The sequence below is a fragment of the Emiliania huxleyi genome (genome assembly GCF_000372725.1).
Source record: "Emiliania huxleyi CCMP1516 unplaced genomic scaffold EMIHUscaffold_74, whole genome shotgun sequence".
Classification (NCBI taxonomy): domain Eukaryota; phylum Haptophyta; order Isochrysidales; family Noelaerhabdaceae; genus Emiliania; species Emiliania huxleyi.
Window position 1 is genome coordinate 131,338 of NW_005196456.1, and position 13,152 is coordinate 144,489.

General features: G+C 66.4%; 4 protein-coding genes across 4 annotated transcripts in view; 3 read left to right on the forward strand and 1 right to left on the reverse strand.

Annotated features, from left to right (window-relative positions):
• Positions 1-3,742: 3,742 nt before the first annotated feature.
• On the forward strand, positions 3,743-5,879 carry EMIHUDRAFT_358863 (hypothetical protein; the record flags this gene model as incomplete). The annotated part of the gene is made up of 9 exons (XM_005760719.1): positions 3,743-4,202; positions 4,251-4,349; positions 4,471-4,584; positions 4,644-4,655; positions 5,004-5,040; positions 5,076-5,079; positions 5,246-5,288; positions 5,590-5,592; positions 5,703-5,879. Exons 1-9 carry the CDS (start codon positions 3,759-3,761, stop codon positions 5,877-5,879), a joined length of 933 nt encoding a protein of 310 aa, XP_005760776.1. The 5' UTR covers positions 3,743-3,758.
• Positions 5,880-6,634: 755 nt separating this feature from the next.
• On the forward strand, positions 6,635-7,499 carry EMIHUDRAFT_217474 (hypothetical protein; the record flags this gene model as incomplete). Its single annotated transcript, XM_005760720.1, has 2 exons — positions 6,635-7,299; positions 7,466-7,499. 2 exons carry the CDS (start codon positions 6,635-6,637, stop codon positions 7,497-7,499), a joined length of 699 nt encoding a protein of 232 aa, XP_005760777.1.
• A 201-nt stretch (positions 7,500-7,700) lies between these two features.
• On the reverse strand, positions 7,701-10,375 carry EMIHUDRAFT_217475 (hypothetical protein; the record flags this gene model as incomplete). Its single annotated transcript, XM_005760721.1, has 5 exons — positions 7,701-7,715; positions 7,970-8,341; positions 8,397-8,992; positions 9,170-9,422; positions 9,815-10,375. The coding sequence occupies 5 exons, from the start codon at positions 10,373-10,375 to the stop codon at positions 7,701-7,703; spliced, it is 1,797 nt and encodes a 598-aa protein (XP_005760778.1).
• Positions 10,376-10,527: 152 nt separating this feature from the next.
• EMIHUDRAFT_453087 (hypothetical protein) overlaps positions 10,528-13,152 on the forward strand; it is a gene marked incomplete at its 3' end in the record, with an annotated part of 3,482 nt that continues 857 nt past the window's right edge. The window contains exons 1-4 of the mRNA XM_005760722.1: positions 10,528-11,039; positions 11,122-11,165; positions 11,808-11,960; positions 12,016-12,145. Of these exons, the coding sequence (XP_005760779.1) occupies positions 10,580-11,039; positions 11,122-11,165; positions 11,808-11,960; positions 12,016-12,145 (787 nt within the window). The 5' untranslated portion in view covers positions 10,528-10,579. The remainder of the gene's footprint in view (positions 11,040-11,121; positions 11,166-11,807; positions 11,961-12,015; positions 12,146-13,152) is intronic.

Below are 13,152 nucleotides of genomic sequence, written 5' to 3' on the forward strand. Positions count from 1 at the left end.
GGCACGCATTAGCGGCAGCATATGGTACGGTGCGCGTAATTGAGCAGGAGTTGTGCGCGCCGCAAGTAGCGCGCTGGCCTGGGACAAGTCGATATGGCGTCGTGCGCAGCATACGTTGGTCGGGACGCGTCTAGGTCATTTTCGGGAATACCCGTACTTTGTCGCTCTCCTGGCCCAGGCCCACCAGTAGCAAGCCTGAGTTGTCCCAGACCGCACTTGTTTTGGGTCTTCAAGCTCATACCGGCTCGTGATGCTCCGGTGTAGGGCTCGAGAGCACTCCCGGAGGCCCGGGCCGAGCAATTGTGAGGGCTTTCCGGAGGTCATCATCGGCGCCACCGACCGTGATATGTCCCGACCCACAGCCCTCATGCGCATTAGGCGCATGGATGCAGTCATAGTATGTAGGCCTTCTCTCCCACAGTTTTGAGCAATAGCCGCAAACAACGCTTTTTGGCACTTGCATCTCTCTCTCGTGTGAACACGCACACCCCATGCCGACGAAGCGGCTTCCCAGCTCGCCAGCTCGCCTTCTCTGTCGCTCTCCTGGCCCAGACCCATCAGGATCAAGCCTGGGCTGTCCCAGACCGTCCTTACTTTGGGTGATGAAGCTCACTCTGGCTCATACCACGGCTCTTGCAGCCTCACACACGCCTGTTTCACCCACAGACACCGCCGGCACGCACTCCCAGTTCACACATGCTCAAGCACAGCCCCACCAAAGCACAGCCCTGCTCAGAATGGTCATGGACCACCACTTGGCAGCCGTGGAAGCCCCACATCCGCTGCTTTTCTCGGCTCCTCTCAATGCGTGTCGGGCACCGCCACGACAGCACGCCGACGGCAAGCTTTTGAGATCCATCTGGTGGACCTGCTGTGGCCACAGCCGCCCCTCACATGAAGCTCGCACCAGGGCTCGACACCGGGCCCTCTCATCCCGGTCGTGGCGGCGTGTGTGAAGGATGCGCGGCCGAGCCGCTGGCTGGCGCCGCTTGAACGTCCGAGATGGCCGCAGCACAGGCCATTGCTCAAACAATCGGCCGGTGCGTCGTTCGGCCCACGGCGATGGGCCTGGTCGATTTCAGCCGACGGGATGGCAGCAGGGCCGCGTGCGGGGCCTGCGCTTGGATTGCCCCGTCGGGCGCAGGCTTTATTAGAGACCCCGAAGGCGAAGCATTGGCAAAAACTGCTCTCATGGCCCTCTATTTCCGGGGTCAGATATTTGGGTCTCGATATCGGATGCGGTGCAGTGCGGACTGGTGGCCCGAGGCGCCGACCCTGAGCAAAGGTGCGACTGCGTCTCGGTCGTGCGCCCCACTGTGCCATTCTTTCGAGGGGGCTGAGGCGCTGTGTGTATCGCGCGCGCCTTGTTTCATGAAGTATGTTGAATGTATCGACGATCGAGATAGATCGGAAGGGAAAACAACAGATCCGACCAATGACTGGGACACCCGCGGTATGGGTGGACGCAAGACGGTAGACGGGCGGTGACGGTCACACGGGAGCGGCACACAGATCCACAAGACAAGACACTCAGCCAACGGGGCTGCCACACATCCTGAGCTTCCCTCGTCACCCTATCGGGAGGTGAAACGTGCATACCGCGTGCGCTGCCATGCGGATGTCGATTTCTTCTCTACATGAGCGCCCAGCGAGCGAGTTCTTTACCAGGTTGCAACCCTTGTTCCGCACTGTGCTGTGAACAGAGCACCAACCAACAGCTCTCAGGACCCCCCGGTGCTGGGGTGCTGCCAGCAACCAACCAAGTCGAGCGGAGCAGCGTCGTTCCGATGTTTCGGCGGGCACTTCTCACCTAAGTCCTTGTGGCGGGCCGCCAGGCCCGGAAGCAGATGCCGACGAGGATCAGACACGGCGCGCTATCTGGGCTCGGAGGTCGGCAAAAAGGTTGCGCAACCGACACCAGCGACCAGGATCGTCGATCGAGGTAGGTGCACGCTGCTGAAGCAGTGCACCTACATAGTGCGGGACCTGGGGCAGCAACCAACAACCTGGATGGGGACGGGGTGCTGCTCAACCGGCGGCAAACAGCAGCGTTCACAGCGGAACAAGGGTTGCAACTTGGTACCGTAAGGTGCCGAACTTAAGGTAAGGTAGCTTGAGTTAGGGAGCCCTTTTCCTCTTACCGAACTCCTGTTCTAATGTGCCTAACTCCTGCTACCCACCTCTCGGTCCAGCCGGACCGGCACATACGGGCCCCGCGGCCCGCACCACTGAGGCATCTCCCTCCTACGCTGCGAACACCTTCGCTCAAGTACACGAGTGCCTACGCTACTAGATTCCCTACTCCTCCTCCTCCTCCTCCTCTTCCTCCTCCCCCTCCCGCCTCCTCCTCCTCCTCACTCGCCGCACCCTCGTCGTCCGAGTCGGCGCCGGCCGTCGGACCAAAAAAGAAATCCCGGGGACCTAACTGCTGCTACCCGGTGCCTAACTCAGTGCAAAGCACCTAACCTAACTCAAGCTACCTTACCTTAAGTTCGGCACCTTGCGGTAAAGAACTCGCTCGCGGCCATCTCACCTCACACCTCCCTCGATGAAGTCGCTCTTGCTCTCACCGAGCCACGTGCTCGCGACGCCACGCGGCTGGACGAGCCTCTCGCCCGACGCGTTTCCGCCCTCTGCCCGCTACGGCGAAATTCACTGCGTCGGTGCCGGGTCGCTGCTTCTCTGGTTAATGCTAAAGGCTGGATGCGCCCCGCGCTCGACGCTCATCGTCTGTCACGGCCCGCTCGTGTTGCCGACGCCTTCGTCATGTGCGGCCTGGCTTCGGTCCGACGGCCGCGACGCCAGCCCGGCCGACGATTTCGAGTGGCGGAGGCAGGCGATTGCACTCGGCGCGGGCGGGGCCCTGCGCAGCCGGCCGTGGCTGGAGCCGTTGCTGCGCACCGTCGCCACCGGCCAGGCAACGGTCCTCGCGGACGACCTTCGCTCGCTTCAGTCGCGGTGGGAGCGGTCGGGCCGGCTGGTCCACCTGCCTCTGCACGAGGCAGGGGGTGAGGTAGGCGACACCTCCTGGGACCTCCAGCAGCGGCAGCAGCAGATGGAGTTTATGCCGACGACGGCGCCGCTCCTGCCGCGAGACCGGCTCCATCCCGACGCGATCGTGCGCTGCGCCGAGGACGAGTGCGATTGGCTCCTGCCTGTGCCCTGGAGCCAATGAACACTTGGGAGAAGCTGTAGCCGAACCGCGAGTCCCCCCAGACCCACGATGATCCGTGTGCATGTTTGACCGTCTGTATAGCGTCTCTCTTCCCGAGACCCGCTCCTATTACCAAAAGCTGGCTCAGCCGCCTCCCGGCGCGGACACGCAACGGCTGTTTAGCAGCGAGCACCTGCCTGCCCTTTCGCTAGTACGCCGCGCGGTGCGCGAAAAGTCAAAAGAAACCAAGTCCGCGCTGTGGGCTGTGTTTGGGTTTCTATGTTTGCATGATGACCAACCGCGAGCGTCCCACTGAGGCTCCCAGGATCTTCGTCATCACACGCATGCCGCTCGGAGCGTATGGCGAACGGATTTCCCCAAGGGCTCTTGCGTCTTGGGGTGTGTGATAGAGCGAGCTTAATTCCGTTTTAAAATTCTTTTTCTTTTTTGTTAGTGCCAGTACGCGCCAGTCCCGTGCCCAGTGTTGCGCGTGGGAGTCGTCCTAAAATTCTTTTTCTGCCTGTGATAGTACTAGCACGTAGCTTTGAATTCTTTTAAAGGGCACAGTCATGGACGGCATTTTTACGGCATCGACGACCCACAGATGTGTCCGACCCTCTACGCGCTCTCAGCATCGCTCCGCAGCCTCAGACTGCGCGGCGGCGTGATCGGCGTCGCCAACGCGCCGCCCGTCGTCGAAGCGCTGCGAATAAGCGGCTGCGCGGCCACGCACCGCGCCGGCGCCGTCAGCGAGGCGGAGAACCAGTCGCTCGGTCAATGCGGCGAGGTGCTCGCGCTCGACGCGTCTGCTGCCGGCGCGGCGCGTCCGCTCGGAGCGTGGCCCGCCGCGTCCACGCCCGCCCTGGCGCACCCTGGCCTCGCCACCGCCGCTGCGATAGCCCGCTCGTACGGCGCGAGACTCTCGATCGACACGTCGCTCAGCGCGGCGCCGCTGCGCCACATCGGCGGCTACTTTAGCGGGCCGCGCGGGACGCTCGCCATCGCGGTCGACTCGAGCTGGGCGGAGGCCGTGCACGAGCTCACACACGCGCCTGATTTAATAATGACTGTTAGTTACTGTTTAATTATTAATTAGGCCGTGCACGAGCTCACACACGCGGCGTTCGAGGCGACTTCCGAGACGCTTGCGAGACGCTTTCGAGATGCGTCTCCGCGGCCCTTGCCCTACCAACTTGTGCGGTGTGTGCGTGCGTGCGTGCGTGCGTGTGTGTGTGTGTGTGTGTATGTGCGTGCGTGTGTGTGGAGAAGTCTACCTGGCCTGTCCTTACCTGACCTGACCTCACCCTGACCCCCAGGCGCGCGTCCACAGACCAACCAGCGGCGCGGGCTCCAGCTCCGCCACGGCCGCACGCACCGGCACCGCCGCCGACGTCTCCGCCGAGCCATTGCACACGCACTGGTGGGGCGCGGTAGTCGCGCGGGGCTGCCTCGGCAGGGCAGAGCTTCACAGAGGTTGTGGCGAGCGTAGGAGGGCGTGGCAGTCGCGCGGGCTGGACGCGGAGGCGGCGGAGGCGCGGCTCTCTGCGGCGAGACTCTCCTCTCTCTCTCTCTCTCTCTCTCTCTCTCTCTCTCTCTCTCTCTCTCTCTCTCTCTCTCTCTCTCTCTCTCTCTCTCTCTCTCTCTCTCTCTCTCTCTCTCTCTCTCTCTCTCTCTCTCTCTCTCTCTCTCCCCCTTACTCTCTCCCTCTGCGGCGAGCCACACCCGAGATGAGATGAGATTCCGCCCGAGACAGGAGCACGCCTGCCTAACTAACATATTCCGAGGCTAGGAGCTCGTCTGCCTAATTAATATATTAGGCAGAACAATAACTGACATATTCCGAGGCTAGGAGCTCGTCTGCCGCGAGCACGAGCTACACGCCTTGCGTGCGCCCGCCGCAGGCTCGGGTGTAGATGCCTAGGTAGGTGCTGGAGCAACTCCCTGCGTTCCAGCTAGCGCCTCAAGACGACCAGTCCCCCCTCTGGGCTAGAGCTGTCTTGCAGCTGCACCCCTGTGCTCGCTGCCTTCGCTCTCCCGCGGTGCTCGGGACGCGCCGCCGCGTGAAGTGGCGCGTGTGTGCCGCGCACTAAGGCTCGGCGCTGCAGCGTGCCATCGCTTCCGTGCTCGTCCTCGAGTCCGCCCTCACGCAGGCACGCACAAGCACACACACACGCACACACGCACACATGCACACACACGCACGCGCGCACACACACACACACACACACACACACACACACACACACACACACACACACACACACACACACACACACACACCGCTCACACACCTAGCACTGGGCTTTGCACGTGTTCAATGCCGTGGGGCTCCTGTCGTCTAGACGTGGAGTCGCGAGAGTCGGCCTGCCCCTTGCCCCACCACCTCGGGTGTGCGGAGAGGGTTTGCCTTCCCTGACCTCACTCACCTCACGCAGGCGGTCCAGTCGCTCGAGGCGGCGCCGGCGGCGGCGCGGTCGGCGGCGCTCACGCGCGAGCTGGGCGGAGGCACGGAAACGCGAAACGTCGCACCAGAGGAATGTGTGGGCAGGCGCACACGCGCGAGCTGCGGCGGATGCGCGCCGTCCTGCTGCTCATCGGGGGGCGCGCGCGCCTCGTCTACCTCGCCGCCGCCGCCGTGGCGGCCACGGCGTCGCTCAGCGCGCTGCTGCGCTCGGTTGGACTCGGCCCGCGGGCCGGCCCTGCTGGTGACAGCCCCGCTGGCTGAGCACATGTCTAAGTCTCGCGAGTACCTCCACGGCGGCCAGGCCAGGCGCAACCTCGGGGATGTGAAAAAAAACGCAGATGTGCGACATCCCAAGCTCGGGTTGAAAGAAAGACAGAAAACGGACATCCCAAGCTAGGGCTGCCGGCTGGGTGTCGAGAGGTCGCGAGGACAGACTTACACACGTCCGCACCTTTCGCAGGATTTTCGCAAAAGCGAGCGGGAGGGGTCGGTGTCGCATCGCGGCGCGGCAGCGGCGCGGATAGGCAGCTGGGCACAGGCTGCAGGCCGCAGGGGATCTATCTCGGCAAATCTCGGCGGATCCCTCGCTCTCGGGGACTCGGGCACTTATTCATCTGACCACCTCATCTGAGGGCTGCTACGCGATCGGCCGCGCTCGGGTGTGCGGAAGACTAGCGAGGTCGCGCGTAGCTGGGGAGTAAAGAAAGAAAAAGAATTCAACAAAACTCCCTCGCACAACACTGGGCACGGGACTGGCGCGAAAAAGAAAGAAAACCGAGAGAGCTCAGAGATTTTTAAAACCGACAACTTTTGAGCGACAACCCAAGCAAGGGAGGGATGGGAGGACGGCACGCCGCCACCACACAGGGATTTTAAGGAGAGGGGTGTGATGCGGTAGCTGGGGAGTAAAGAAACAAAAAGGGGAGTGTGTTTCGACGCCCATCGGGAATTATTTTTTGAGCAACAAAACGGCGCTTTGCTTTGCAGCGCGGAAAAAGGACGTGAACGGGGGCTCAATGCTGACCGAGACCCGGCCCGGCCGTCCGGTCGTCATATCCCGCGGCCGCACACGCGCGCGACCCATCGTGATCACGCTGCTCGCCGCCGCCCTCGGCACCGTTTTGTTCTCTGCAGCGGCGAGACCGCGGCCGGCCGACGCCAACATTGACCCGAAAATTGCCGCCTTGCTCTCACCCAAGCCGCCCGACGCCAACCAGAACCCACACGCCAACTACATCGCCCCAGACGCCAACTACGTTGACGTTGACCCCGACGCACCACCCGTGGAAAAGGGCGAGGTCTACTGGCCGCTCACCGGCGGAGAAGGCGAGTTGGTGGCGGAGGAGAAGACGCGCGAGCGGGGCATCTTTGGCGGCGGCGGCCTCTTCGGCGGCGGCGGCACAAACGGCCAGTGCTCCTCGGAGGCGTACGCGTTTTGCTGCGGTGTCGGGACGACTTGCGTGTGCGGCAAGGGCATGAGCACCCCCGGCCAGTGTGGCAAGGCGGCGTGGCTGTACTGCTGCGACGTGGGCACGCCGTGCTACTGCTCGCTGCCCGGCAAGAAGGTCCTCGAGCAGCAGGAGGACCGGCGGCGCGAGGAGGAGGAGGAGCGCCGGCGGCAAGAGGAGCGGGAGCGCCGTCGGCAGGAGGAGTGGGAGAGGAACCACCGGCGCCCTTGGACGTCGGGCGGATACGGCGGAGGCGGCGGCGGCTACACCGGCGGAGGCGGCGGCTACGGCTACCCTCAGGGCGGCGGCGGCGGCTACGGCGGCGGCGGCGGCGGCTACGGCGGCGGCGGCTACGGCGGCGGCGGCGGCTACGGAGGGCCCCTCCTAGGAGGGCGCTAGTTGGCAACGAGGCCACGTGTGCATGGTCTGGTGACGTCGGCCGTGCCTGGCCCCGGCTAGATCTCTTCTGCGCCCTAGTGATGGCGACTGGAGGGCCTGGCAAGGTGTATTATTCTGTGTGTCCTTTGGTGCTTGCTACGCTGTGTTGGCAGGTGAGCTCGGGTGACGTGGTTTGTGCAAGCAAGTGTGTGAGCGGTCGTGGTCCGGGGCGGGGGGCGGGGCCGGGGGGGTTGTCCTACACGGCCGCTTCCTATCGCGAGCGTTGTGGGAAACCGCGCTGGCCCCCGTGATGCTCAAAGGGGACATCAATCGGCTCAATAAAGAAAAAAGCCCGCGGATCGCTCGCGCGGCTCGGGACGTACTATTTGCCCCCCCCCCCCCCCCCCCCCGCCCTCCGTGACCATGTGGCAATCCCAAGTCGCACTCTCAAACTCACGACGACAACTCCCCTTCCTCGGCATGGGACTCGTCGTACAGAGCGCGGCGCGCGCGGTCATCCTCGACCGTCGGAGGCATCGTGCCGGCCCGCTTGAGCGGGCCGCCGCCGCTGATTCTCGCAGAGCTGCCCGCCGAGCCGCGGCCATGGAGCGGGTTGTGGGTCACCGAAGAGGCGCGCGGTGCCGCGCGTTGTTGCTTTTGCCGCAGCGCGACGGTGTCCCACTTGCGCAGCCGCGCTCCCGCCTCGAGCACTGCGGGCGCCTCTGTCGCCGCCGGCCTCGAGGAGCTGTTCATAGAGGGCCGGCGGCGGCGCGCGTGCGGCTTCATGCAAGGCGAGGAGCCGCCGCCGGGTGTCGGCAGGGGGTCGAACAGCTGCTCGTCGGACTCGAGCGAGCCCTGCACCTGGCGGCAGAGCTGCGCAAAGGTGACGCGGCCGGCCTAAGAGAGGGAGCTGCGAGTGAAGAAACGAGGGCTGTGGGCTGCAGAGGTCGACGCGGCCGGCCTCGGAGGAGCAGCCCGCGATGCGGCGCAGGACGGCGTTGCCCCCGAGAGCGCGCATCGCCTCGAGAGCGTCCCTCGCGGAGACGGTGGCGAGGCCGTCCTCCGGCGCCGCGCGCTCCTCGAAGAAGGAGCGGAGCGCGAGGATCAGCGGCACCGCCGAGCCGTGGTCCGCCGGCCCCTCCCCCGTGTGCCAGTACACCATGTTGCCCGCGCCGAGCCGCCACGCGCGCAGCCCCGCGGCAGAGGCGCCCTCGGTCGCACCGCCGGTCGAGTCCGAAGCCTGGCGCGTCACGGGCGGCGTGCCCACCGGCGATATGGACCCGGGTCGCGCCATGATGGCCACCCTCGGCTGGCACAGGTCAAAGGCGACGGTTCGCGGCCGCTCGGACGGGTCGTGCCTCCGGTGGGGCGGGATGAGGGAGGCGACGGAGGCGGCGACAAACTCTGCGGGCGCGTCGGCGAAGTGCGGCTGCAGGGCGTGCTGGTGGCAGCCGCTCTCGACCAGGCAAGTTCGGACGCCGGCGAGGGAGCCCGCTCTGACGTCCGTGTCGAACCGGTCGCCCACGATGAGGACGCGGGAGCGGTCGCCTACTCCACACGACGGTCTCTTCCTGACTCCAGCTTTTCCGGTCGTGCTGCCCGCGCGAGGGGCACGCGGGAGCGGGCTCCTCCCCATCCCTGCTGGCGGAGCATGCCGAGTGCGTGCTCGACCATGTACTGGTTGCCTGAGTGAAAAAGACAAGGCCGTGAACCAACCAACAGGACGAGCGCGCTCCCCCGACCACATGGTGTGCTCGCTGCCCTGCCCGCCGCCCTTGCCGCAGACGTGGATGCGATCTCCGCCGCTCGGGTGGAGGAGCGCGCGGAACATTGCGCAAAACATGCCCGGGCCGGGGAGGGGCATGTTGTCGGTGGACGGGTTGAAGGCGTCCTCTGCGGTGGCGATCAGGTGGGCGCCGTGAGACAGCAGAAAGGACGTCTTCTTGATCACGTCGTACGACCAGTCGGCGAAGCCCGCCTCGCCGGTGCGCGGGTCCGTCATCGCCGAGATGGAGCCGTCAGAGAAGAGGACGACGTAGACAGGCCGGCCTGCCGCCGCCGCCGCCGCCCACTCACGCGCGGTGCCTGCGGCGAGAGGAGCCGAGATGAGCCGAGATGAGCCGAGATGAGCCGCCGCCGCCCACTCTTGGTGCCGTCGTCGAGCGTGGTCCGGATGTACCACGACGAGAAGAGCTGCGGCACCAGCGCCTGCAGCCGAGACGAGCCGAGGTCACAGCCGAGATGAGCCGAGATGAGCCGAGATGAGCCGAGATTGGCTGTGGGATTGGTCGAGACGAGAAGAGCGGTTGGTGCCAGCGCCTGCAGCCGCGCCCGCCAGAACGCGTCGCCGCGGTTGCCGCCGGCGATCACGAAACCGCGCGCCGCCGGCGGCAGCGTGTCAGCAAGGAAGCGGCACTGCGCCTGCGTTGCCGTCCAGATGTGCCGCTCCTGGCTGCCCGGGCCGAGGATGATACCGTTCCGCGAGAGCTTGGCGCGAACTCCGTCCGCGCCCTTGGCGCCCGTGTTGCTCAGGAAGACGTGCGGCTTGTGGCGCAGGACCGCGGCGTAGAACTCCGCCGCGCCCTCGATTGGCCCGGTCGGCGAGTAGATGGTTCCGTCGAGGTCGATGAGGTACGCCTCGATGTCGCCGAGCGGCCAAGGGTCCGCGCTATCGTCGACATATACGTGGCTGCCGACACGCGCCGCGCCCGCATCAGCCGTCGCGCTCGCTGCGGCCGCACTGCCTCCTTCTCGCCCTTCTTGTGCATCAGCCGTCGCGCTCGCTGTGCCGCCTCCCGCTTTCGAGCTTCCCGAGCCGACGATGAATTGCAGCATGCGCGCCAGGATGGCCGCGGCGAGGAGAGTGAATGTGGCAGCCCGCGCCAAGTTCACAACCGAGTCCGAAGAGGCTGGCAGCAATGAGGCGTGCATCGCTCCACCCAGCAGGAGATGGAGCCACGCGAAGAAGAAATTGCGATGCAGCTGGCCGCCACCACACCGGGGGAGTCGGAGAGAGGAGTGTTATGCGAGCTGGCCCGAATTCTTTCAACAGCTGCCCAGTCCGCAGGCTGGGCTGAGGCCGGAGCCCCGGGAGCAGGCCGACGACCCTGACGTGGCCCGCCCACCCACGCGTCGATGCGAGGCACGTTCGAGGACGAGCCCGCGCCGGAGATCGGGCCCGGCTGGGTGCGGCGCACGAAGCATCGGCCAAAGGGGCAGAGCGGCAAGCGCTTTGACCGCTACTTCCTCTCGCCAGAGCGGCACGGCCAGCGTCGGCAGTTCCGCTCGCTCGTGGCGGCGCAGGCGTACCACGCCGGCAAGCTAGACGAGCTGGACGCGGTGTGCGAGGCGTGCGGCTCGGGCGTCGACGAGCCGGGCAACGACATCCTGCTCTGCGACGGCTGCAACGCGGCGCACCACATGGCATGCCTCCCGGTGCCGCTCAAGGCGGTGCCCGAGGGAGAGTGGCTCTGCCCCGCGTGCAAAGGCGGCCCGGTGGGCGCGCGACCACCCAAGGTCCGGCCGGGCACGATCATCGTCCAGAAAGCAGCAGCTAGCCCCCGCGCGGTCACGGCGGCCCGGCACTCGCCCGGTCAGCGGACACTTCCGAGACACTCTTCCCGCTCTACCCCGGCCAGCGACACGTCCGCGACACGTCCGCGACACGTCCGCGACAGGTCTCGACCCGGAGTTCGACCCGGCAGTGCTGCGGCCCGCGCTGGTGCCTCCACCGCCGCCTCTCACTCCTCCTCTCACTCCTCCTCCTCTCACTCCTCCTCCTCTCACTCCTCCTCCTCTCACCCCTCCTCCTCTCACTCCTCCTCCTCTCACCCCTCCTCCTCTCACTCCTCCTCCTCCTCTCACCCCTCCTCTCACTCCTCCTCCTCTCACTCCTCCTCCTCTCACTCCTCCTCCTCTCACCCTTCCTCCTCTCACTCCTCCTCCTCTCACTCCTCCCCCTCTCACTCCTCCCCCTCTCACTCCTCCTCCTCTCACTCCTCCTCCTCTCACTCCTCCTCCTCTCACTCCTCCTCCTCTCACTCCTCCCCCTCTCACTCCTCCCCCTCTCACTCCTCCTCCTCTCACTCCTCCTCCTCTCACTCCTCCTCCTCTCACCCCTCCTCCTCTCACTCCTCCTCTCACTCCTCCTCCTCCTCTCACCCCTCCTCTCACTCCTCCTCTCACTCCTCCTCCTCTCACTCCTCCTCCTCTCACTCCTCCTCCTCTCACTCCTCCTCCTCTCACTCCTCCTCCTCTCACTCCTCCTCCTCTCACTCCTCCCTGCGGCCTCTCCCGCCCGCTGCCGCGGCCCTCCTCCCCGCCGCCCCTCTCTCCTCCCCTTCCATGCTTCCGCTGCCCCCAGGTGCTCCCGGCGAGGCTGCGGCCGGCCTGCGTCGTGCTCGGCTGCCCCGGCGAGGGCATCGCCCAGCTGCAGGAGCCCTCTTCCAGAGCAGAGAAGAAGCAGCGCGGGGAGGAGTGCACGCCGCTGGAGTCAGCCGCCTGCTGCTCGGGCAGGGTGTGCCTTCGCCTCCTCTCCTCCCCTCACCTCGACCCCTCCCTCCATGCCGCAGGAGCTCATGCTCGCCTGCGACGTCTGCGGGCAGGCTTGGCAGTGCTCTTGGTGGTACCGCCACCTCACTGACAGCGGCGAGGCCGCCTCCGCGTCAGCGGCAGTGTCGAAGGCGCCCGCGCCGGCGCGGAGTCTGCCCAAGCCCTCCGATCCTCTGCCGCCGCGCAGGCCGCCGCGCGTAGATGCTGCAGACAGGTCCATGCAGACAGGTCCATGCAGACAGGTCCATGCAGACAGGTCCATGCAGACAGGTCCATGCAGACCTGCCTCCATGCACCGGTCCGTGGAGACCTGCCTCCATACACCGGTCCGTGGAGACCTGTCTCCCGGCGGCTGGCCCTCGAAGGGGCGCACAAGGGGCGCGCTGGAGCGACACACACACGCCACACAAGGCGCGACCCTCGTTCGGGCACTGGGTGGGCTGGGCATGGCGGCCGATGACATAGGAGTCCCATCTCCCGGCGGGAGATTGCGGGGGGGCGCGGCCTGAGCTTGGAGTGTGCATGGCTCAGGCCGCCGCCGCGTGAACGAGCGCCGGCGGCCGGCTCTGCGCCCGCAGCATCGCTTCCCGGCTCGAGCCTCGACGAGGCGGATCGAGCGGCTGCACGTCCGCGGTTTAGATGCGGGAGGAGGAGCCGATTCGGTGTCGCATTCGGGAGGGCACGGAGCGAGCTGCGTTGAGCTGTGACGCGGCTGTACGCGGCTGCACTCCGCTGTATGCGGCTGCACTCGTAGCCCTCGCTCTGATGCGATGCTCTGGAGTGCACCGTCTCACTCCCACGCCTCCCTGTCCATGACCAGGCCTTGCCCCAGCCTCCGGCTCGGCCCCCGCCGCCTCCAGCAGCAGCCGCGACGGCAGAGAGACGGGCCGCGGTGGCAGCGGCGGGGATGGCAGCGGTGCCTGCGCCGCCGCCACGCCCCCCGCTCCAGCCGCCGCCGCTCCCGCCGCGCCCGCCGCCGCAGCTGCCGCAGCTGCCGCCGCCGCTGCAACTGCCGCCGCTGCAACTGCCGCCGCCGCTGCCGCCGCCGCGCCCGCGCCAGCGCTGCCCGCGGCGTCCGAGACGAGGGCGATGAGGCCGCGAGGCGCCGCCACGCACCCCCCTCTCCCCTCGCCCTCGGCCCTCCCCCCCCCTCCCCT